General features: G+C 47.7%; 2 protein-coding genes across 3 annotated transcripts; one reads left to right on the plus strand and one right to left on the minus strand.

Annotated features, from left to right (window-relative positions):
• Positions 1 to 77: 77 nt before the first annotated feature.
• On the minus strand, positions 78 to 5,956 carry LOC144726741 (zinc finger protein 367-like). Its single transcript, XM_078605598.1, has 5 exons — positions 5,158 to 5,956; positions 3,718 to 3,868; positions 2,911 to 3,030; positions 2,584 to 2,749; positions 78 to 2,251 (listed from the first exon to the last, which is right to left on the minus strand). Exons 1-5 carry the CDS (start codon positions 5,380 to 5,382, stop codon positions 1,972 to 1,974), a joined length of 942 nt encoding a protein of 313 aa, XP_078461724.1. The 5' UTR covers positions 5,383 to 5,956; the 3' UTR covers positions 78 to 1,971.
• Positions 5,957 to 11,785: 5,829 nt separating this feature from the next.
• LOC144726742 (SERPINE1 mRNA-binding protein 1-like) lies at positions 11,786 to 22,092 on the plus strand. Of its 2 annotated transcripts, XM_078605599.1 has the most exons (8): positions 11,786 to 12,210; positions 14,540 to 14,813; positions 15,724 to 15,864; positions 17,362 to 17,433; positions 18,569 to 18,643; positions 18,900 to 19,092; positions 19,275 to 19,610; positions 20,174 to 22,092. In XM_078605599.1, exons 1-8 carry the CDS (start codon positions 11,805 to 11,807, stop codon positions 20,228 to 20,230), a joined length of 1,554 nt encoding a protein of 517 aa, XP_078461725.1. In that variant the 5' UTR covers positions 11,786 to 11,804; the 3' UTR covers positions 20,231 to 22,092. The 2 variants fall into 2 exon arrangements, with proteins under 2 accessions (XP_078461725.1, XP_078461726.1); XM_078605600.1 differs by lacking the exon at positions 17,362 to 17,433.
• Positions 22,093 to 24,295: the final 2,203 nt, after the last annotated feature.

Here is a 24,295-nt window from a genome sequence, read left to right on the forward strand (position 1 = left end):
TTGATGCATATCCCCCACAATAACCCTCACAGCTTTCTTCAACAAAGTGCTCCGAAGACTGTAGACAAAAAGCAGTGTTTAAGTACTTGTATATATTTTTTTTTATTTAAGATAAAAACTATATATTCATACAATGACACATTCAGGAGGGCTTTCTGGCTGGTGATGCCAATGATGTTTTAAAACACCTCTTCGTGGCAATGATCAGACCCATGCCTTCAAAACAATTCTGCTGCCAGAGCCTAAACGTCTTAACGAATCAATCATATCCACAATTACCTCCGTGTTCAACACTCCCAGCCTGCAATTGCAGGCTCCTTTATATCAAAACGCCCTGCTATAAACTCCCCTTCTGTAAAACAGATTATTTTTTAAAAATCACACTTCATCCTCCAGAAGCTGTAAAGCCTCGTGACTGCAACGTCTGTTGCAGGGCAGTGCTTTAAGTTGGCTCTATACGTTAAGAATACAATCACTATTCCTTTCTCTACAGTTAAGTTAGAATATACAAGCGCTTAACCTATCAGTCGAATATCAACGCACGCGCAAGGGTGTGAATAAACGTCAAAGTGCACTATGTAACTGGTCGGTCTTGTTAATGAAAACGCAATTACTTTAAACATACTATTGTACTTTTTAAAATGTAGTTATCTGTATGCAAACCAACAGAGAGAATGAATGCAATTAGTGTCACTGATAGCCAGAAGCCCGAAGCAGAATATACATATACAAACATTGGCAAAAGGTCTAAATTTACAATGTGTATCAAACAGACAAGCAGAGATTTACCCCCTCCCACCCTCTATGTACAGGGCCAAAACCCAGGAAGGCCTCCAAAGAACAAAAGTGCAAAAGGTTTTGGTTTAGATTCGGAAACTTAGGATTTACACTTCTTTCTAATAAAAGTCTGTGGATAAAACGAAGCATTTCCCACAAGGCGTGACTTGTTTTCGAGTTAAACGATGGCTGCTGCATCGGTTTGTAGGAGTTGTAATTAAATTTGGGATTGGGTGCCATGGTGAAATGGGATTTATCATAATTATTACCATTGCGGGAGAGGAATATCGATGGGTGTAATAGGGCTCTGTACAAATATTTTTGTTACGGTAAACTATTAGTGACAATAGTAGCGTGCTTGTTGTCACAGCCGCGCGATGACGAGCAATAAGAGACTGAAGAGGTGGAGACTGCTAAGAGCGTGAACAGGGGTCGTCAGGCCGTGCGAGGATTTCAAGACGGCTTCCCATATTTTCAGGGAGATGGGCCCATAGCTCTTCCTGCTCATCTTTGGGATGCCCAAAGACTCGTACCACTCCTGCAAATTCGACTGTCGTAGCAACTACGTTCTCGTCGTCAGAGCGAGCGTTCCAAGAATTGAAGCTCCAAGAATGTCGCCACTGGCGTTGCGTGGACTTGCTTTACGTTAAATTGTCGTCTCGCCATGTTCTTAATTCATGTCCTTCACCCTGCTCGTCCACAAGACCCTCGCACACCCAAAGCTGCCAATTATTCCCCTCCGGGACAGGTGTGACCTTGTCTGATAACCAAGGGATAAGATCACATTGAACTGCTGAGGCTCTTGCCATTGACCACCTATTACACACCTCCGATTAGCACGGTTGGCTATGTACAGTGCGAAAGAAGTTCAACATAAATACATACGGCACACTTGTCTAGCATAGCAGACTGCAGCGTTATCCATTACAGGCTAATATAACATCCAAAGGAACGAACAGAGGGCCACTGATGTTAACGTCAAACATTCAGAAACAATTTTGAGTGCTGTGCGCCATGACGAACAATTGTGACTCAGCCACTTGCGCTTACCACTTTAAATTGGCTTTTCTTCTCCCGTTACCCAAAAACCAGTACGGTGTCTCACATTGCTGTGAATGAATGCAAATGTGAGCTGGAAGCTCGCAGGAGATGCATGTGGGTGGGTGGGGTGGGAGGTAAATAACGTACGTCTAATTACAGGGAGGGCATTTCTGCGGCCAGCTCTGCCAGCTGGGCAAGAGCTGAGACGCCATGCCACTGCTCGGCGGGAGACAAAGGCGGAGAGAGCGGTAGTTGCTGCTCGGCCCCCTGCCAGTGCCTCTGGGCCACGTCATCAGGGTTCAGGTCACAAGTGGGGTTCAGGTCGCGAGCGGGGTTCAGGTCGCGAGTGGGGCTGACTCCAAGATCCCAGTCGTTTCCTCTCTCCTTCAGAAGCAGGGCTGTGCCACTCTCCTTGGGTTTCCAGCAATTGGAACTGTAGTCAACAAAATGTACAAAAAAAGGTTTTTAAACATATCCCATGTGTACTGGTGCTGCACACTTTGCCGAACTTTATAGAGGGCTGGCTTAAAATGCTACCAGTGTCTGTAAAAACGTGCGTGGTGCAGTATCGAATTAAAATGTGTCGTGGCCAAATGACACGAGGCTGAAATTCATGTTCCTAAAACGGCAGCAACGATCGCTCATGGAGCTTTACCAAAATCAACGTGCGAGGTGCCAGTGGACCTCTCACCATCATGACATCACTCTTTCCAAAAAACTACGGGGACTGGCAGCGGTTTGTGTAGCAATGAAAAATCGTCTCACTTGTCCGCCCAATTGTGCTCGTCCAAGTTTTCCTGGTTGTCTCGCCGGCTGTGCGACGACTTTTCCTCCATTCCGGAGCAGGCCGGGTCGCCCTCCTCGCGTCTCAAGCGAGCGTACGGGTGGGCGGCGCAGTGTCTGTTCGCGTGAGTGAATCTGCTCTCGCAGCCTGAGTGTACACGTCGGATGTGTACGCACACACACACACAAAATACACGGCATTTAAAACAACAACACAAGTACTTCTTCCCTCCTTACCAACAAGGCCCACCCAAAGCATGCGACGGTTCTGTGGTATTGTCACGTTAAAGAGACACAGTGCGCTATTACCTGGCTCGGAGCAGATGAACGGCTTCTCGCCTGTGTGCAGACGCTGGTGCGTCTTGAGTTGGCCACTCTGTGCAAATGCTCGGCCGCAGTTTGGGAATTCGCACCGGTATGGGCGCTCGCCTGCTCGCAGACAAGGGGAAGGAACATTTATTTAGCCTTACTCGCTCAAGAAAAACTTCACCATGTGCTTTCACCCAAAATTATCCTTTAGTTCTAAGTAGTGTTTTACATTGTGCTGGAAATGCCATGTTAATTTCGCTACAACCTTAGACACTATTTGAGACTCCCAAGACAAGCTGTCATCCAACGCAGTTTTAGTTAAATCAAAGTCCGTTCATTTTATGAATCACGAATAATATATCTCCAAAAAAACCGAGTTATATACAAAAAGTTAGAGTATCCATTACACGCTACATTTTTTACATCTTTTCAAATAAAGTGCCGCTTAGTACCCTGTGGAAAAAAAACGACCAATGAAAAAACGCCACTTTGGGTAAGCCACCCCGGCCAATGGTAATTACGTGTTCCTGCCATGACTGCACCACTGTCCGTCATGTGACCCAACCGCCCATGAACCGTTTATTCGGTTTAAAGCCAGAGGAGGGGGGGGGGAAGTAACCCAAGAGCATGCATTTGAGCTCGAGTTATTGAATAAGCTGCAGCGCACGCTTTAACGGGCTTGGCTGTCATTGCAATACAATGTCACACGCGGCGAGAGCATGAGAGGGGGGGGGGGGAAACGAGAAACCTAAACTTCAAACGCCTAGAGGGCTTGCACGGGGACAGATGGTGGGGAAGTGGGCTGACCGGTGTGGGTGCGGAGGTGGGCCTGGAGCGACTTCTCCCGCGGGAACACGCGGCTGCACACACGGCAGCGGATGTGGCTCGGGGAGAGGGTGCCGGCGTTGATGAGCTCCCGGATCACCTCGGCCCTGGGTCGCCCACGCTTGCCGCTGTCCTGTGTTTAGCACAGAGTGGAACACAGGCGGGGGGTCATTTAGTGAACGAACGTGGTTGATGATGGGCGAGTGAACCCGTGTGTGGATATTTGCATGGGCGATTGAGTGATTGGATGGCTAATTGAATCTGTTTATGGGGGACTCGGTGTATTCACGAAGCAATGGATTGGGTGAGTGAATCTTTGAGAGCGATTGAGTGTTTAAATGGATCAGAGAACGAGTGGATCGGGTGAGAGAAACAAGTGAGAGTACAGTACTTGGGTCGGTGACTGAATGGGTAGGTAAACGAGAGGATGTGCACGTAAACAATTGTGTGGATAGCCGCAGAGTTAACCGAGTGGAATTGTTAATGAAAAATTTGGCGTGTTGGACAGTCGTGTATAATCGTATTGGTGAATGAATGAATCAATCATTTCGGACAGGCAAGTAAAACTCCAGCCGCGATGGCTGTATGTGTGCAGCAGTGTTCGCCACTCTCTTAACCGCCTTCTACACACAGTGCCAATTAGACACCACCCCCAACCACCACCCAGACAACACAAACGGGGCTCTTTGTCCACACCGCAGCCACCTTTCATTGGACACGGACACCACCGCACACGCTCCCGCCAAGTGGCGCGCTCATCGACTGCTGCGGGCAACGTTTCACCCTCAATCCTTCAGCGGTCCGTTTCGTTTCTAAACACGGCCGTGACTCGTGCGCGGTTCACATCCTCGCAGGCGATCCTTGGCCACTGGACGCAGCTGCTTGGGATGATCGGAAAGCCGTGGACAGGCTCGGCGGCTCCTTGCGAGCGATATTCACGAGGGCCCGGGCCAAAGCAGCAGGAAGGCGGTGCAGTGCCCAGCTGCCAACTTTTTTGTTATTTTCTTTCTAGATTCTATCGTAAAAATATATATATTGGTTCCTTCACATAGCCAAGGAGCGTGATGGGAACGCAGATACATATATTTAAAGCGTTAGGGCGCGGTTGTTGTTTAAAACGCGAAGTGAAAGCGCCCGGGCTGCACTTTTCCCGCTTTTTTTATTTTTATTATTTTAACGACCACGCGGACGCGGCGCACATGGCCCCCTTTCATTCACCACTGCGCTCGCTAGAAATTTACTTTTAACGAATTAAAACATCCAACACGACACTGAACTGGTAGTGTGTGTGTGTATGTTCACGGCAACGATCATTATAATCACAACAACAAAAATGCGCACATAATGCTTGACGGACGTAACAAATAGAGACACAAAAAAAGTGAGAGAGATGCGTACGCGAGGGGTGGGTTGTACACGGACCTTGCAGGGGGTGTCGGGGCTGGACGCGAAGTTCGGGGACGCTGCTCGCCGTGGCCCGGGGCTCAGCTCGGCGCGCCCGGCGCTCTCTCCCCACTTCCACGGGTAGACCATGCAGTCGCCCAGACCCGGGCTCGTCGGGGTTCCCTCGGGCGGCCGGGGCACGGGCCGGATGACGGACACGGCCGCCCCCTTGGTGGGCGTCCGAAACACGAGGCTGTCCGACATGGGTATTGTTGCAGATTCTTCTGCTGCTGCTGCTGATATTAGAGTACTGCTGCTGCTACAGCCCTGCTGCCACAACTGTCGTTGATGGTACGGTGCTGCAGTTCTTCAGCAGATGGTACCATATACACACTAACTGTATTATTACTGCCGATACTACTCCAGATACTATTGCTGCCGATGATACTGTCGCTACAGTGACGATTGCAATACTGCTGCAATTGGCAGTACTTACTGCTGCTACGAAACGGAACGGCGGCTGCGGCCGCTGCTGCTTTGCTGGTTGAGTTTTTTTTCCCGCTTAAAATTCTCCCGCCTTTTTGCAGAACTTCCGGGTCGCGCACTCGCATTTGGTAACGCACATGCGCGGTGCCGCTCGCCATGGCTGCACGCGATTGGTCAACGCCTCGAAGGGCGGTGTTCCCCGAGGCGCCCTCAGCCAATGGGGCGACGGAAATTTAAAGGTCCGCGCATGCGCTCTACGTATTATAAAGTGGGCCGTCTCTCTGAAACAGTCATTTAAAGAAAGTTGTGTTGCTTTTTTAAAAATCTGTAATCATTAAAATAATGGGAGGGGAAGTCAGTAAAGAGCAACATAGTTAGTTGACCGTCAAACGAGATGTCCGGCCGTCCTCGCCCTTTGTTTTTTAAATTAAACACGCGAAATATTAAACATTTTTGGCGCCATTCCGTGGTAATTGTCGAGGTTTTGCGCTTCCAGGTCACGGGGTGACCGACCGTCCGCGCGTTTACCGCCAAATTGCAGTGCCGCCCATAGACACTGAGTCACTCCACTGCTGGATGAAGGCCTCGAGCGATGTGCAATGTGAACATCCACCCAGTTAAGACAAACATCAACCCGAAGAGCCTTAACACTGTTGGGGCAAGTGGTGTTGGCGAGTGGCACAAGAGTGGGTAGGTGGCCAGCACCACGCCCGGCCGCCTTTGTCTCCCCAGTGGCGATGTTTACACACCGCACCGGGTAACTAATTTGAGGCTGAGTCGACCTAGGGGAGGCCTAGAACCGGTTCGGATAATCGTCACGGCTGGTGTTGGCCGGTTCGTAAGTGCAGCGGCACTCACCGCTAAATCGCCGCTCCTCCCCACATCCACCCAGCACCGACCTTGCATAGGAGCTGCTAAGCCTCTTCACCATCGTTCAGCCCACGACGTGTCCTGCCCAAGCCCCAAATGAACTCTTCTCAGCAGGAGCTACAAATCAAGCCTCCATCCAACCTTCGTGTGCTCTGCAAACCCACGTGCTTACACTCCCACACGTGTCTTTGTTGATGGGTATAGCCAAGCGTGGAGTGCGGTGCGTGTAACCAACCGCAAAGCCTTCATCCAGCAGTAGATTGACCACGGCCGATGTTTATATGAGTTGTCTTCATTGGATCAGTAAATGCAGAGTGGGTGACACGTGCGAGGTGCCTACACGTGTGTGCTGTGCACCATTCGCCTTGTCTCCTGTCGTCTATACAGATCGGTTAAAGCTCTTGTATAAGAATATTAATTTTCTACCGTATGTTTTGTGATGGAGCATTGTTACATCACGAAACAATAATCATCGTGGTCATTCCGCTGCTGAATGACCACCCTCATTAAGCTGTCAACCCACACGGTTTCCCCCGTATTCTTGTGCAGGGAAATTGTTTTCAGTTCTGTACGGTGTACATTCGTTTCAATGCGGGCAAAACATTATATCTGTCTATTTTGATTTAAAGCTTTCGTGACTGCAGGGATTCATATTATTGGTTCTTTCGGTAAATTCACGTAGAAGGGAAATAAATTAGAAGAAAAAAATTGCTGTGGATTTCACACCTGATGATGATTGCTTGTGTTGCAGTCGAAACGTCGTGAGAATTTTTATTGTTTTATATTTATATTATTTTATTATTTCCCTTCTACGTGACTTTACCGAAAGAACCAAGAATATGAATATCTGTCTATTTGTATGTGTTTCTCCCTTTATGATGGGACTTTGTCGGATGAACGTTGATATTTAGAAGGGTACTGGGTGCCCAATAAGGTCTGAATTGGTCTCTAATTAGATATGGCACTGATAATGGGAATAAAATAATAATGATTATTTATTATTTTATTCTATTATTATTTATATTAATTGCATTTCTAAAACTTATATTATTTTTTTAATTTGTACCTACGTGACTTTACCTAAAAAAACCTAACAGTATGAATCCCTGCAGTCACGAAAGCTTCAAATCTAGAACTGATAATGGGATTGACAGCTCAGGAGTAAACTAATCAGACATTTAAATTGTACCTTGAGCCACTTAGAGCTCGCTACATTCACCACCATGTCCACTGCAGTATCGTAGTGTAATCCCCCCCCCCCACCTGGGTATTATAATTCATTGCATTATCGAGATTCTGGATCGCGAATATAATAACAAGCTTGGTTTGCTGATGAGAACCGCAAGATCGAAACCGTTCCAGAGTTTGCTTGCTTGGACACATGCCGCTTGACAATTAATTATACTCTTAGGTTTTTTCGGTAAAGTCACGTAGGTAAAAATAATGTATTTCTTGTGATTATTTTATTTCTATTATTATTTATATTATTTGTATTATTTATTTTTACCTTGCAGTCACGAAAGCTTCAAATCGAGACAATTAATTAGGTTGATGGGTTAACACGTTTGTATTTTTTGCGCGTATGTGGATACACGTGACGGAGTTATGCTTATAGTACACGCTGCAGTACAAGTCCATGGCTTTACCCACCGATGTTTTCTTTACATTGCGAATGTGGCGGCATCTATCGGCTGCCAGGGTAACGTGCACCCTCTAAGACCCAACATGAACACGCTGCTACAGCTGATAACCTTAATAATGTGAATGTGTCGTTAAACCCGCCACCACCCGACACAGCCAAATTGGTAAGGTTTTATCACCTAAACAAAACGTGCCAATTCCTTACGGGTGGTGGCGGATTCGACGACACATTTATGCGATCGAACCCAAAAAAGTAAAGACAAAGTTTTTCACTATAAATCCTTTATATGCCCCACTAGGGGGCGCTCTAGCGGGGTACGCGGCCTCCCCCCACTAGGGGGCGCTCTAGCGGGGTACGCGCCCCCACCACGAGAGGGCGCTCTAGCGGGGTACGCCCCCCCACCACGAGGGGGCGCTCTAGCGGGGTACGCGCCCCCACCACGAGGGGGCGCTCTAGCGGGGTACGCGCCCCCACCACCAGGGGGCGCCCTAGCGGGGTACGCGCCCCCACCACGAGGGGGCGCTCTAGCGGGGTACGCCCCCCCCACCACCAGGGGGCGCTCTAGCGGGGTACGCCCCCCCACCACCAGGGGGCGCTCTAGCGGGGTACGCCCCCCCACCACCAGGGGGCGCTCTAGCGGGGTACGCCCCCCCACCACCAGGGGGCGCTCTAGCGGGGTACGCCCCCCCACCACCAGGGGGCGCTCTAGCGGGGTACGCCCCCCCACCACGAGGGGGCGCTCTAGCGGGGTACGCCCCCCCACCACGAGGGGGCGCTCTAGCGGGGTACGCCCCCCCACCACGAGGGGGCGCTCTAGCGGGGTACGCCCCCCCACCACCAGGGGGCGCTCTAGCGGGGTACGCGCCCCTTCCCCCCACTAGGGGGCGCTCTAGCGGGGTACGCGGCCCCCCCCACGCCCCACGCTGACCAAGGCGCCTTCGAACAAAACAACAAAAGATCATCGATTATTCCGCAGCTTCGGGATGGAGGGGGGGTAAAAACGCTGGATAATCACTAAATCATGATTTAAAATAAATAATTTTGCACATTCTTGGCTGACGTTATTTTTGAGGTGTTGAATGTTTTTTTTGTGTTTTTAATTTCTTTACCGTATGAAATTGGTAAAAATAAACATACAAATAGACACAAAATCCTGCTTATAAAAGTTACTCTATACCGTTAATTACCACTCTGCGTGGGGTGAGGTATTTACGTGTTTAAGTTGTATGGACTGTTTATAATATTTTACACTGATATCGAGCGCAGCTTCTTGTTTTGTCACACATCGTGGTGCCGATCACCAAACTGGAGCGGTTTTGTCGGATCGGCCATGGACTGCCGGATAATGTTGGTAGCAGCCGGATAATTAATCGATGATCAACTCTATAAACAAATTTTTATTTAACCAGGTAAGGCCCACTGAGATTTAGAGCTCTTTTTCAGAAGCGACCTGTCCACAAAAGTGGACATTTATATCAGCCAAACGGTCTAAACGAGTGATGTTGATTCTAAATGTGGAGGGAAAAAACCGGAGGACCCAGATAAAAATCCACGCAACCACGGGGAGAGAGAGAGACACGCAAACTCCAAATATACAGCAGCAGGCGTCAGGATCGGGATCGAACCCAGGATCTCCTGCATACCAGGCGAGGGAGTTAACATCTCATAGCCACCGTGGCACCCCACAATATTGTTTCAATTGGGCAGCTCCCTTCGTTTAAAAGGCAAAATTGGACCGGTTTCTATTCATACGCAGAGTTATCGTTTCGTTGTAAACAATGATCTCTACTTTTTGATTTAAAGCTTTCGTGACTGCAGGGATTCATCTTCTTGGTTCTTTCGGTAAAGTCACGTTGAAGGGAAATAATAAAATACTAAAAATTAAGTATAATAAAATAAATGTATAAAATAATAAAAATAAAACATAATGAAATGCATTTATTTTATTATGTTTTATTCTTATTATTTTATTATTTCCATTCAACGTGACTTTACCGAAAGAACCAAGAAAATGATCTCTACATTAATCGATACATCGTTTACACCCTGGTATCATGGGCGTCAGACGTGTATCGATTCATACATTGACGATGCCATGCAAACTAAAACCCAGCAGCAGAGGTTCAGTTGAACCAAGCAACACGTGGTACGGTATGCACCAAAGATAAAGATCCCCCGTATAGCCTTCATTAGACTGTAGGGGCAAGTGCTGTTCGCGAGTAGCACCTATGAAGGCCAGGTACGGCACACGAGGGGGGTGTGGTTGGCATCACGCCCGGCCGCCTTTGTCTCCCCCAGTGGCGATGTTTACACACCGCATCAGGTACTCAATTGAGGCTGAGTCGACCTAGGGGAGGCCCAGGACCGGTTCAGATAATCGTCACCGGTGTTTGCCGTGAGCAGGAATCAAACCCGGGTCACCGCTCCACCACCGCTCCCCACCGGATGCAACGAACATCAACTTAAACCCTACAAATCGATGCAGCATAATAATAATAAGAGGAATCGATTACTCAACGTGCGGTTCCTCCAATCGCCGTGTCCTATAATGAACCCGCCCACGCGATTGTTTGGATCGATACGTGTCAAGAATCGTGATTCGTGTATCGAAGCCAATTGTGTCAGACGTTTCGGGACTGCCTCGTCAATTCCGTGTAGAGGATGCCTGCATTTGTATGCGCTGCACTGTCTCATTTGTATTCGATTGGTTCTTTGAACGTTCTCGTTATGTAGTTCTACTCGGCAGCGTGGTCCAGATGTCTTTGTCCTTAATACTATCCAGGACGTCTGTTAAAAAGAGCTTAATAGCTGATCGGATTCCTCCAGTCGAAATAAGGAATCTGATTGTGACCCCAAATTAATTGAACTCTACATTTGTTTTATTTCATTAGAATGTTCATTCCTGTTTTAAATTAACCTTACTTTAAAATATATGTATAAAGTTTTAGAGAATTAAATGGGGGTCACAATAAATATGGATCACCCTGTACCATTAATTCCTTGCATATACATTCCTATCGCTACCATAAAGCCAGAAAAAAATAAATACTCCTCAACGCCGGATCCGATGAGCCATGGATACAATCATATTTGTTTTTACATTAAAATGTATTTCAAGTCGAATAATTAACATTTAAAGTGACGCATAAGACGGAATTGAAGAGCCATCTCCGTACTCTTAGGTTTTTTCGGTAAAGTCACGTAGGTAAAAATAATAATAATAAATGAAAAAAACTCACATTTTTTTCATTTATTATTACAGTAAATTTAGATGTCACAGCTAAATTTACAGTAAATTTAGATGTGACGGTCCCACCTGAAGACGGAGACTTGTGTTGCCTCCGAAACGTCGTGATTTAATTGAGTTATTTTCATTTATTATTATTTTACCTACGTGACTGTACCGAAAAACCTAAGAGTTATGAATCCTTGCAGTCACGAAAGCTTCAAATCTAGAATTAAAGCCATCTCCGTCGCAAATCCCCCTCGGGTCCCCCCCACCGCCCGCCCCCACCGCCATCCCCCCACCGCCCGCCCCCCAACGCCCGCCCCCCAACGCCCGCCCCCCACGCCCGCCCCCCACCGCCCGCCCCCCAACGCCCCCCCCCCACCGCCCGCCCCCACCGCCATCCCCCCAACGCCCGCCCCCCAACGCCCGCCCCGCCTCTTGGCGCGGGCTCTACCCAGAATGCTGCGCACGGCTGTCTCCCCCGCTCCCGCCATCTTGGCCGCACACGGCAGCGACGCCCAGGCGCCCGCACGGAGGATCGGCGAATCCGTCGGCATCCGCGCCCTTGTGAGCGCCATCATGCCCGGAAACCTGCAGGAGGGCTTCGGCTGCGTTATAAACAATAGATTCGAGCAGTTGCTCGATGACGAGACCGACCCGTTCGAGCTGCTGAAGGAGGCGCAGCAGAAAAAGGAGCTCGCGGGGGGCGGCTCGGCTAAGGCTGCGTCCAAGGCGGGACCCCCCGGCACCAAACCCCCCCCGAAGAAGGAGTCGCAACGCGACAGGAGGGCGCCCACCACGGGCCAGGCCACTGACGCGAAACCGGCCGAGCAGCCGGCGACAACGGCCGTCAAGAGAGCCGAAGGTGAGGGTTTGTTTATGTGCGCACGGGGGCCATGATGCTGGGGGGGGAGGGAGGAGGCGGGTGGGGATGGTAGCGAAGTGCAGCGCTGCGGCCATTTAGAATTGGCACTCGGCTTACATCGGCGGCGTGTCCCATTGGTCCCGACGCCCCCCATTGGTCTTGACGCACGTGCGTGGGGACGGTGCTCGGCTAATGGAACGCGAGTGAGCCCCCCCCCCCCCGCAATTGGCTCCGCTGCGAAATGTCACCACGGCCTAGGCTGGGCCCTCTCAGGCCACGCACATTTCGCCGCCGACGACCTCTTGTTGTGTAGCAGAGGGGACGCGGCCCCGTGCGACTACACGAGCGCGGCTTTGTTGTCGTGACTGCCCCCCCCTCTCACACAATCGCCCAAGGCCCCCCACTCTTTGCAAAACTGTTGGGCCTTTGAGAGTATGCGTGGGCCTCCCACCTCCCCCGCGTGCTTCTGCAGCTGCTTGTAGTTGTTAATTGCGTTGGAACGCTGCTCGACGATTATTTTAGGATTCTATCACAATTTGTATAGTTTAAGTTTTTCGGTGGTTACCGGGTGCTGTGCATGCCTTTGGTGAGGTCAAAGTGAACGTTTTTTTTTATTTTCGGGTAATAAGAGCCACCAAGTTTCCGGAAGTTATCTTATCCGCTACACCTTCCGTATAGAATTGCTGATAAATAGCAGCTAAAGCCATTAAGTGGCCCTTCATTCACTACTTTCAAAAGTTGAGCGACTTTACTTTACATCGTGCCTGTAATTGCACGAACCGAAATTTGTAACATGTGCACATAGGCGCGTATCCATTGATAAAGTAAAGTCAAATTGGGGGGGGGCAAGGGGGGCCCCCCACGTGAGAGCTTAAAGACGACGGCCTAGGGCCTATGGCCGCCTTATCGCAGCCGTGCAGCCGCACCTCGTGTCGCAACGAGGTGGGGGTGGGGCCGTCTCGTGCGATCTAATCCCGCACTCTGCCCCCACCACCCAGAGATGAAATCGATTCAATGCCCTGCTCCCATCCTTTTTTATCAAACTCCACCGTAAAGGTGATTTTTTTTTGTACCAGGCCAGGTGACCCCCCCCCCCCCAAATCCCGTCTTGCACCACATTCCGTCGTGCCCACTCGTCGGCCACGTGGTTCCGCGTCTCCATTGCCCCAGCCCTGTTGGTCTAGGCCCTGCGCATGTCCAGGCCCCATCGCGTTCACTGCCGCGCTTTACCGCGCGCGCTTTGCAGTGTGCTTCCTTGAATGCCCATTGTTGTGTGGCCCTTTTTATAATGTTGAGAAATGTGGTATTGGCGAGCAAATTGTAAATGCCCGAACGGCGTGCGAAGGGGTAGGGTGGTCGGGACCACCTTTGTTTCTCAAGTTTACTACACCGCTCAGATGTTTTTCGTTTAAGGCTGTCCACGGTAAATGCGGATTCGACCATGGGGGAATTCCGCGGCTGGTGCATATACATTCCCCCCATAATATAATCCTTGGAATCTTAATGTAATTCTGTAAGCCGGGTTTTGTATGTGCAGTATAAACAATGTTACGTAAGACATGTGCGTTGTGTGTAGTGAGGTCACCGGCCGCACGCGCGCAGCCATGTCGCGCAGAGGGCAACATCGCATTTTGCAGTGCAAAATCAAACTAGAAACCTTAGGCTTTTTTAATATCTTGTAGGCAAAATGATTGCCGTTCCACTTATCCCGCTGCTCAACATTTACATAAACGTATGACCAGCTTGCTGGAACGCCAGAAGTTGTTGTTTTACTACAACACGAACCACAAAAGCAAAGGATTACTGTTAGTTTTTTAAGCATACCCTGCGCGCTGGAGAGTTCATTGTTTTGCATTAAACTGCACAGTATTGAACCCTAGCATTTGGAATTGTGACCAATGCATTTGTTTTACATTTCAGTGAAGCGTGCTAGACCGTGTAACAAGTCACGGTAATTTTTTTTTAGTTTTTTGAAGGCATGAATATATTATTACTGTCAGTCTAACGTAGGGGAACGATTCCTCATGGTTTTGTCCAATATCACCAAGGTTTAGTATTAAATTGTGTTGCTGTTATGGACTTGCGCTTCAGAAAGTCAATCAAAGGGTGTCCATAACTTGGATAATTAATTAATTCGGCACTGAAAGCTTTCACAAACAACACTTAGAGTGATTGCGCTCCTTCCCTCAACGTAATTTACCTATGACCTAATCGCGTGCCGTTATCAACATTATGGCCCATTGAACACTGCCGAAAACAAACGCATATTAGACAGCTTTACAGAATGCTTTTGTATTAACAATTTTTCTCGTTTTTCTTTGAATTTCAGGTTCAGGCCCGAGAAGGATAGGCCGTCGTCCTGACCAACAGGGACCGTTCCAGGGGCCGTTCCAGGGCCAGGGAGGCCAGGGACAAGGAGGTCCGGGACAGGGAGGCCCGGGACAGGGTGGAGAAGGACGACCGGAAAGGCGCGGTGGCGGTGTAGGATTCACCGGAGAGGGGCGGCCCGAGAGGCGTGGGGGTGGCCCCCGGCCTGAGCGTCGCTTTGCGGAGCGGCTCAACGAAGAGCGGCCCGATGGATCAACCGAGATGTCTTCCGAGAAGTATGGCGCTCTCATTCAACGGCCATGATATGGATAGTCAGTAGCGTTACGTTGCGTAATGGAGGTTATTGGGCCAGCTGTGGTGGATGTGGGGGTGAAGCAGTTGTTTGACGGTTAATTACATATTTAGCTGAACACGTGCACAAAGGATGTGTTCTTATCCAGAGCACGTCAACCGAATGAGCGTGACGTTCACCAAGCCTCTAAGTGTGGTGCACAGTAATCGCAGGGTGTGCACGTAATTATATTCTCTGGGTTTAGCAGATTTGCGTTTGAACCTTGTTCATCACTCGCATTCTCAATTATATGATACCTTTAATGATGTAAATCAAGCGGGGGGGGTGAGTTTTACGTGACGGGATCTAAAGGGGATCAAGAGTGATAAGGATCGGTGGGGGGGTGCAGATCTATGAATCCTAACGTCCATTTGGGCTGAGAATTTCAAAAGACTGCCTTGCAAAACACTACAACAATGTCGATTCCTGTAAGATACTTTTTTATACAAATGAGTATTAAGATGACGGTGTTGTAATGTGCAATTCCTCTGCCGTTTAATGTTTTGTTGTACAGAAATTTGTTGATCTTTTTTTAAATTGATTATTGTTGTGATTATAACAGTGTTGTAATCTGCTTGCTTCTCTACACATTTTACAGTTTTAAACTGCTGTTGATATCGAAAACAAGACAGTTTGGATGAAAAAGACGCTTACTCTGGGGGTTAGAGATATATACTTCCAAATGTATTGTGGACTCTTGTAGGGCATTTTAAATTATTAAAACATTAATATTTGTGTGTGTATGTGTGGTAAGGTTACTTTTACAATGCATGGTGTTGCAGGCAGGTGAGCTTGATCTTCTGATTTAGTTTTTTTTATCCACTGCTGCTGTCCCGTTGTGTCTCACAATGCAGCAGGTCGATGGATCGGCCTCAGAGGGGCCGAGGCAACTTCCGAGGCTTCCGGGGACGTGGCCGAGGCATCGGACGCAACCCTGATGGATTTGACGGACGCGGAAAACGCGAGTTTGAGCGGCACAGCGGCAGTGACAAGACGTGAGCCCGCGCGCCTCTAACATGCAGCGCGCACAGATTGTTGAATGCATAACGACTTGCTGTGAAAGAGGTCTTGTTTGTTCATGAGCCCTAACCAGACATTGCACTTGCTGATTACCAGTATGGATGAAAAAGATTACCACCTGAGGCAGTAATCAGCCGTTTAATGTGAAAAATGAAAGTTACTTACATTTTCTTGCTTAAATTTTGAACGTGTAATACCATTTGAATGTGTTGGTTATCAACTTATTTACTCATCAGCCAAATATGTACTACATTTTTGATATGTAATACCAGTTTATGTTCTGGCTGATGTATGTGTGACTGGCTAAATGTTTAAAACAATTGCATGGTTATGGCTGGTACGGATTACCACTGTAATAACACTAGGAAATGGGAAAACAAATTTAACACTGGTTTTCATTGCTTGATTTGAATTGCATGGTTGGTATTTGTTGTGTGATAAATTGTTCAGATGTGTGCCTTAAGTGATCAAGTTTCTGTACAGTAAGGCACCAAGCTTGCCAGTTGGTGCTGCTTGTGGTGCTTCTCATCACTCAACGTTGCTAAAATCTTGATGCTGAAACTTGGTCTTTGGATTGCACGCAGGGGGGTTTTTTACCCTTGTACTCAGCCCAGTTGGTCTTAGTGCACGTATTCTCATAAAAAATAACCACACCTAAACATTATTTCCCTTAACTTCATTGTGGTAGGGGCTGTTTTTGTCTCTGGTGTAACCATGTTCATTTACTAATTACTGGCGACGGTACTAGTTGAGTGAAAGTAACTGAACGCTGCTCTGAGTTGCATGTTTGACCCTGATGATATAGCTTTTGGTGGCTGAAGTTGGTGGCCGAATGTTTGGAGAGATTAGGTCATTGGTAGGCTTGAGTTACAAACGTTTCCACGATGTAAGTATCCCCTGGCTAAAAATAGTACGGTGAGGGTGCATGTGTATGCAACTCGCAAATGGCGCACTATACTAGAGAGGAGGAGCCAGAGGTGTCACAGCAGTGATGGGACGTGGGGGCTGCACAAGCTCGAGAGAGAGTGATGTGAGGCAGGGCCGACACTCGGCTGCAGGATTGATGCAGCACAGCTGTCAGTGGCTATAGAGTTCCGATCGACGCCTTAAGGTTAAGGGTTTCAATGGCCTCGTTCTGAGAATTTCAAACAGGTGCCATGTTGAGCCATTTATGGCAATCCTAAATAAATTCCAATGCAGACCAAAATATAAAAAAAACACCCTAGAGTTGAAATGCTTTGCTGAAAAACGTTACTTGGCACCAAGCTGTCTGCTGTTTAGACTCAAACCAAAGAAGATATGTTGCCACTACATTTTAACACAAATTTAATTTCAATAAAATCGGCACATCAGTTTAAACGCGAGTGACATTCCGATTGGACGTAGTTTCTGCTTTGACGAGGGAGTTGCGAAAACAGCTTTTGATGGAGCCGCGGTCACTGTTGAACGCGTGCTGACTTGTGCCGGCCTAGTGGTCTGAAGCCGGAGGACAAGCGTGGAGGAAGTGGCTCGCACAACTGGGGCAACGCCAAGGACGATGCCAGGTGAGGGGCGCAGCCCGGCTCCGCTTGGGCAGAGGGGGTCTACCTTTGTCCCTCCTGCAGGGTGTCACTAGTGGAGTTGATCAGACAGCACTTGTACAGCCCTATCACATCTACCACTATTTTAGATTATTTCACAGTTAAATTATGCTCATGGGTGACGCAATTGACTTGTGCACTGTAGTTGGAAATTAACTTGCAGTTGCTATAAGATTGGAAAAAATTTGAAAGTTAATGTTTAACAAAAAAAAAAACTTAACCTTGGTGGGGTGGATGATGTACCAGAGCTGTCAATATTAAATCTGGTGGCCACACCTGCAGCGTGGGACTTAGGAAAGCCGTTGATTTACCTCCCCCTTTTACAAAACGGAGCACGACGCTGCCACTCGCTCTTGGCACGGCCCACACTGAATGCCACCCACTTCTCCCACTCCCGTCCTCGAGTGACCTAGGTAGGCCCACTCAACAGATCGTGGCCACACAGCTTCTGACCAGGTCTCTGTAGTGCCCTTGTGTCCGATGTTGTGGATGGGTGAGAAGGCTTCCTGTTGGGTCTGTGTTACTTCCGAACATACTCAAATAGAAGACCCCTCGTATTTCAGGGATGTTAGATGTGAACATTTTCCAGGGAGGCTGTTGCCTTGTGGTCGTTAAAGTGTATCACGTCATGTTTTGGGGTGTGACGCTTCAGGTTTGTTGAAAATGGAGGGTTTACCTATTTGTTTTCTGTGGCAAAGTATACATTGTGATATGTTCATGCTGTTCAGCTTTTTTCATCAACAGAACATCACAGAATATTAAATGAAAGCAAAAATGCAGCCAATGGCATGTTGAAAACCAAACACCGGTTACCTTCCCAAGAAAAAGCAGCAACGAGTCGCAAGAAAAAACCTGCGTTGCTTCAGCACCAGCACGTGTATCCAGTAATGGATGCCTAATGCATATTGTTGATTTTAAGTGAGTTCAGCAAAACTGACTCAAGTGCAATAGTTGGAGCAACCGAATTCATGTTGGTATGCAGTTGGGTACAATCTTGAATAGTGTTTGTGGTGGTGTGTTATTTGCAGTGGTGGTGGGCCGGTTTTGCAGATTTGTGTGAGTGGTGGTTGTGACATGGTGGCCGTGTGCCTGTGTGCAGTGAGATTGACCAACCGCCAGCCACTGAGGAGCATGTGGAGCACGAGGAAGTACAGACCACTGAAACCGAGAACAAGTACGTGGATCTCCCAGAGCAGTGTGGGCATTATGTACTTGTTGAAGGTGGTTTTATTATAAAATGCGACACCTGTTTATGGGTAAATGTGTTTTGTTGATTTTGCAGCACAAGCTTTCGCCTCGGTGTGTATGTGAAATGGTAGCATTGAATCATGGTTTATATTGAATGTTTGCTGCAGTCTTACCATGGTCCATAAGGTTTTATTTCTCAACGTGTCCCCATGTGCCTGACCTAAACATTTGCGCCGTCTCAGGGAAAACGAAACCGACGAAACAAAGGATGAGGAGGAGGGATCCAAGGAGATGACACTTGACGAGTGGAAGGCTGTGCAGGAGAAGGCACGTGCTAAGGCCCAGTTCAACATCCGCAAGCCTGGCGAGGGGTGCGACTCTGCTCAGTGGGGCAAGAGCTACGTCATGCGCAAGACCAAGCCCGTAGAGGGAGAGGTGAGGACCAAGCTGCTGCTACCACTTGTTAATGTCATATTGGGAGATGAGGTGCCATTGGCTGTCATTTAATATTTACGATGGATATCAAGGTTTACTGTAATTGCGTCGGGGTGGCGTTAGTGGGATGCTTTCACTGTCCAGTCTATAGCAATGTACCTCGCTGGTATGCCCTCTCATAGGTCCAGCTGGAGTCTACTGCCGACCATCATTTCCGCCGTTCGTCCAATGACATAACCTCCAAGCTTGAGATCAACTTCGGGGACCACTCTCGGCGTGGACGTGGCGGTCGAGGGGGCGGTGCACCGCGTGGAGGTCGTGGTGGAGGTCCCATGGCCGGCGGACCCCCAGGCGCTGTTGTCGGAGGTCCAGGTGTTGTCGTCGGGGCTCCAGGCACTGCTCCTGCTGGTCCCAGTGCCAGTGCCATTGTCGCCGGTGCCCCAGGGCCGTCTGGCATGCCACCACCTCGCGGTGGAGGCAGGGGCATGGGCCGTGGTGCTCCCAGAGGAGAGAGGCCGGTGAGTCCCAGCTCTTTGTGGACGAATAGCACTACTACCATCCTGCTTACAGGAGAATTAAATTTAGCAATTTTAAAGGAATATGCTCGTGTTCAATCAATCTTCAATACTAACTGTATTCGTACAGCAATTTCTCTTATCGCAAGATCTGCCAAATTGTTGTTATGCAAAGGTCTTTAGCAAAAATATACGAAAGTTAGTTTGGATGTAAATAATGAAAACATACGTTTAAAATGCTTTCCGGATTAAGCACAATTTTGTCAAGTGACAACATTTTGCGGATTAGTGGTTTGGCCCAGCAGACAAAACGACTGAGGCCAAACCCGATGTTTTTTGATGCAGCACTAAAAGGATAATTCAGCATGTGCTTGTTGACAAGCGGATGAAGGCTTAACCTAGCTACCCTGGAAATAGTTGATACATAAATTGGCTGAATTTAACACATGGGCAAATTATGCATCGTGGTTAATGTTACATTCTGTTTGGGCAAAAGTCACGCAACTATTACAAAGAATGACTAATTTTTGGATTTGATGTCCTTTGTCTGATGTCCTTTGTTGCAGTCGGCTGTGATCGTCCCGAACGTGGATGACCCAGAGGCTTTTCCCGCTTTGGCCTAGAAGCCAGAAAGGATGGAGTCGTCACGCCTGCTTTAATGCTCCTCCCAGAAAACCACATGACAGCACAGGAGTTCAACTATTATTAACGTTATTATATGTGATTTACATTAAACTCTTGGCTTTCAGTTTTGTTTCAATGCAAACCCCTTCACTGGCAACACTGTCAGCCGGCATGTAACTTGTCAAACCCGATGGCAGTTGGAGAAACAATTACGTGTGCTAAAATGGGGTTCCCCTGGTTCACATGGAGGCAAACGTCGCAATTTTCTTCCCGCTCATTAAATAAAATGCACCATCGGTGGGGCACGCTACACTAGCGCCATTCCTGCCACCAACTTGGAGACATAGGGGTCAAATGATGAATTATGCTCCCATATACCCATGTGTGACTGAAGTGAGCGACTATCCAACCCCAATGTCTCTGATTGTTGGCCGTGCTTTTCAAGAGCATGTTACCATTGGGTTCTCCACCTAGCCGCCATCACTGATTTGGTACAGTATTTAATGCTACCAGTGTTTGAAATTTGTGTTAAATGACCTTTAAAAAATGAAAGACACTACTACTGATCATTTAGTTTTTACAAGTTCACTTAAAGTTTCAGTGGCTTGTGTTTTTTATTTTGCCAGTGAAGGGGTTAATCAGTTTTGCTTACAGTGACAGTAGTGACTGTTTTTCAACTCAAAGCAGGGGACAAATGGGTGGTGTTTTTTTGTGTATACGCTTTCGCAGACGACGGGCGTTTTCACACTCTGCGTCATGGCAATGGCATGTTTTTGCTCACTTAAGGGCAACATTGTGCATATTTGCCAGTTTCTCACTTCCTCTACGTTGCAATGGTGATGGGGAGGCAAGTGGTGGTCATGGAGAAGGGGTGAGGGGGGGGGTGGCGGGTTAAAACACTTAGAACACCGCAGTGTTTAACTTGTGGAGATTTAGAGCATGGCATGATGACGTTTCCTAGTGTGTGGGGATGTGCGCCCACATTGTGTGTTACCTGTATACCATCCTAGGTGAGTAGCAGCTGCTTTGCGTGTGCCAGCCAATGGCCACGCACCTCCGTCTCGTACATTCAAACCAAGACGAAAAAAAGATGCAGTCGTCTGCTGACAACTTTTTGCGAGAAATTCGTTCACAAAGACGTCTTTACAAATTGCCGTGAGCCACATGCGAAGGGGGCGTGGTGAGCGTGAAAAGGGCCCACTATCAGTTGTGCAACGCTGTTAAGTGTCTCCGCTAGAAATGTGTTCTCCTTGGAAGATGTGCTGCTGCAGGGTCGTTATATTCTGGTGGCTATATTTGAGTGGGTGGTGTTTTCTTGTGAATACATTTGCCCCCTCCCCCCCTTCCGTGCAGTATGCAAGTTTGCGGGTGTAACCTTTTCGGACTAAAAGCTTGCAATGTTTGCAGTGCAACTTTTATTTTTCATGATCAAAGTTTTCTTTTTCTTACGTAGGTTTATTAGAAAAAAACTGTTCAACTGACTTATAGTTTAAAAAAATTTGGTGTTCAGTTTTGGGGTTGCAATAGTTACTGCTTTGCTCTGGCCTCTGAACTGATTGATTTGGACAGTTTAACATTTTTTCTTTATTATTTTGTATGGAGAAACCACCACTTGATCTTGTACAAATGTGCAACCCAAGCGACTCGACAACTCGTGCTGTGCGACCAGAATAAAGACAGGAATGCTGTGGAGAGGAGACTTACGTTAATATGGTTTATTGAGAGTTTTTCACAAAAGAGGACTGCTGTTAAATTAAAAGACTTCTTTTTTTTGGTGGAGTGATGGTGGGAATGTAAAGACCCTTGGCTTGGCATACCTTTTTGGCAACACTGTTCATTAAACACATCCTGATAAAAACAAGACGCTTGCATGCACAGTATTTGCACATGTGTAGGTGCTCTACATTGTTTTAGTTTGTGTAGGAGCCTGTCCGTGCTTAAACCTAGCTTTAAAAAGAATGACAATTTTTTTTATTAGCTTTCGGTGTTTTGTAAACGATACAAATTCAGTTATTACAATGGAACATTTTTGATGAGCAAATATTTTTCTAGCCCTTGAGCTAATGTAATACATTAAAGGGTGCACAAACTAAATGTAACATGGTAACCAATGACCTCCATGATAGCCGGAACACTTAAATTAACGGGCCAGCAGTAAAAATAAATCCCATTAAAGCTGCATAATAGCGGTAAATGCATGTAATATGCTACGGTTCAGTCCAATGCCAGAAATGTGTACTTAAGCCTAAAGATTACGCTTTCAAAAAAATGTAATTGGTATCTCACTACAAATTGCATCTCAATCGCCGAGGAACGAAGCTGGAAGGCTGCCAGGCGGTGAGACGGTGCCAATCATCTGTAGCGCTATAAAAGATGTTATGGGGAAAATGTATGTGCATGTGAGGAAATCCACAGTCCAAAACCCAATACGTCAGGGACGATATCAGTCCACACTTTCGCTATGCTGCATTCTGCAGGCAAGCTTGGGTGTCGCATTAGCCATATGTTGTTCGTTCCACTAAACCTCGCCTCCACTGCTGAATTACAGGCGTGCGTCACCACTACCCAAGCTGGGATTTTGCGTTCGGCTTTGTCACGAGCAGACGTTTGCATAGCAATCAACCCCCTTATCAGTGTATCTTATTACAGACCAATTCAGACCTTATTGGTCACCCCGTGCCCTTATACATCTCAACGTTCATCCTACAAAGTCCCATCACAAGGGAAAAGCACAAACATTACAATAGTTGCCTGAATTCAAACGTCTGTATGCCGAATGGACCTAAAAAATCTCTTCGTACAAGAATACGGGTAAACCGCATGGGTTGGCAGGTATTCTTTTGGGTGGGAAACCGCTTGTGTGGAATGACTGCCAATGGCAGTCCCCATAATTCTCGACAATTGTGTGGACGTCCACAAGGGAGCCATTTTGTGTGCTCCCCCTGTGATTGTGGAAACTGCCGCTGTGTGTAGAGGTTGCCCCTTCTACTGGCCGCGTGTGTTGCTTAGGACATTGCATACATCTCAACCCCCCTTATAAGTGCCGACCTTAGATAAATTCAGACCTTGTTGGTCACCTTGTGCCACTATAAATCTCAACGTTTATCCTACAAAGTCCCATGATAAGGGAGAAACTAACAGACAAACTATTTTTTGCCCGAATTTAAACGGCTGTACGCCGTATGGACCTGAAAACTCAATTTCCCTGTACATGAATCCACGTTAACCGTATGGGTTGACGGGTATTACATTGCTGGGCCAAGCGTCTAATATTATTCGTTGCTGACCCGTAAAAATATAGCTTACGGATATTTTTTATTGCATCGAGGTCTTTATAATTCCCAACATTTTAAAAGCGGGCCACAGCTCTGTGGATTCCCTCAACTTCTGCGATTTCAGTATTAATTTGGAAGTTAATTTTCATGTTCCAGCACTTCAGTCAATCCACTGCTGGATGAAGGCCTCGCCACGGCCGTACAAAGTTGTTGATTGATTGGTCCGAAAATTCGCGCTGATATTTTGCTCGGCACTTATCCGCCGTGGCTGGGAATAATCGCACGACCGAGCTTAGGGGCCGCCCATAAATGACGTCACGCACCTAGGGGGGGGGGGTGAGAAATGTGACGTCACATCAAAATGCGCAAATTTAAATAAATATAGACAACACGTTCTACTTAATTAAATAGACTTTTTAAACATTCCTGCGGAGGGAACTGGTAGGAACGTTGGGTTGCTCGGTCAATGGCCAGGGTCAACGGCGGCGTGGTGTATTCCGCAAATATTCCCGACTGAGGGCGGGCACAAGCCGGCGTGAGTAGGTTAAACGTTGAGTTTATAAGGGCACCACGGGGTGACCAGCCCCTCCCCACCCAGCTCCACCCCCCACCCAGCCCCTCCCCACCCTCCCCTCCACCCAGCCCCACCCCTCCCATTTTTGGATTCACGACGGACGGACGGACACAATAATCCCCTGTGGGCTGGTGGAACCAGGAGGTTCCTACCAGTATTAATGTTTTCTCCTACAATATCAGAGTGGAGCGCCACATTAAATACGCACTACAATG

This window comes from Lampetra planeri, chromosome 24 (assembly GCF_965212315.1).
Source record: "Lampetra planeri chromosome 24, kcLamPlan1.2.h2, whole genome shotgun sequence".
Classification (NCBI taxonomy): Eukaryota; Metazoa; Chordata; class Hyperoartia; order Petromyzontiformes; family Petromyzontidae; genus Lampetra; species Lampetra planeri.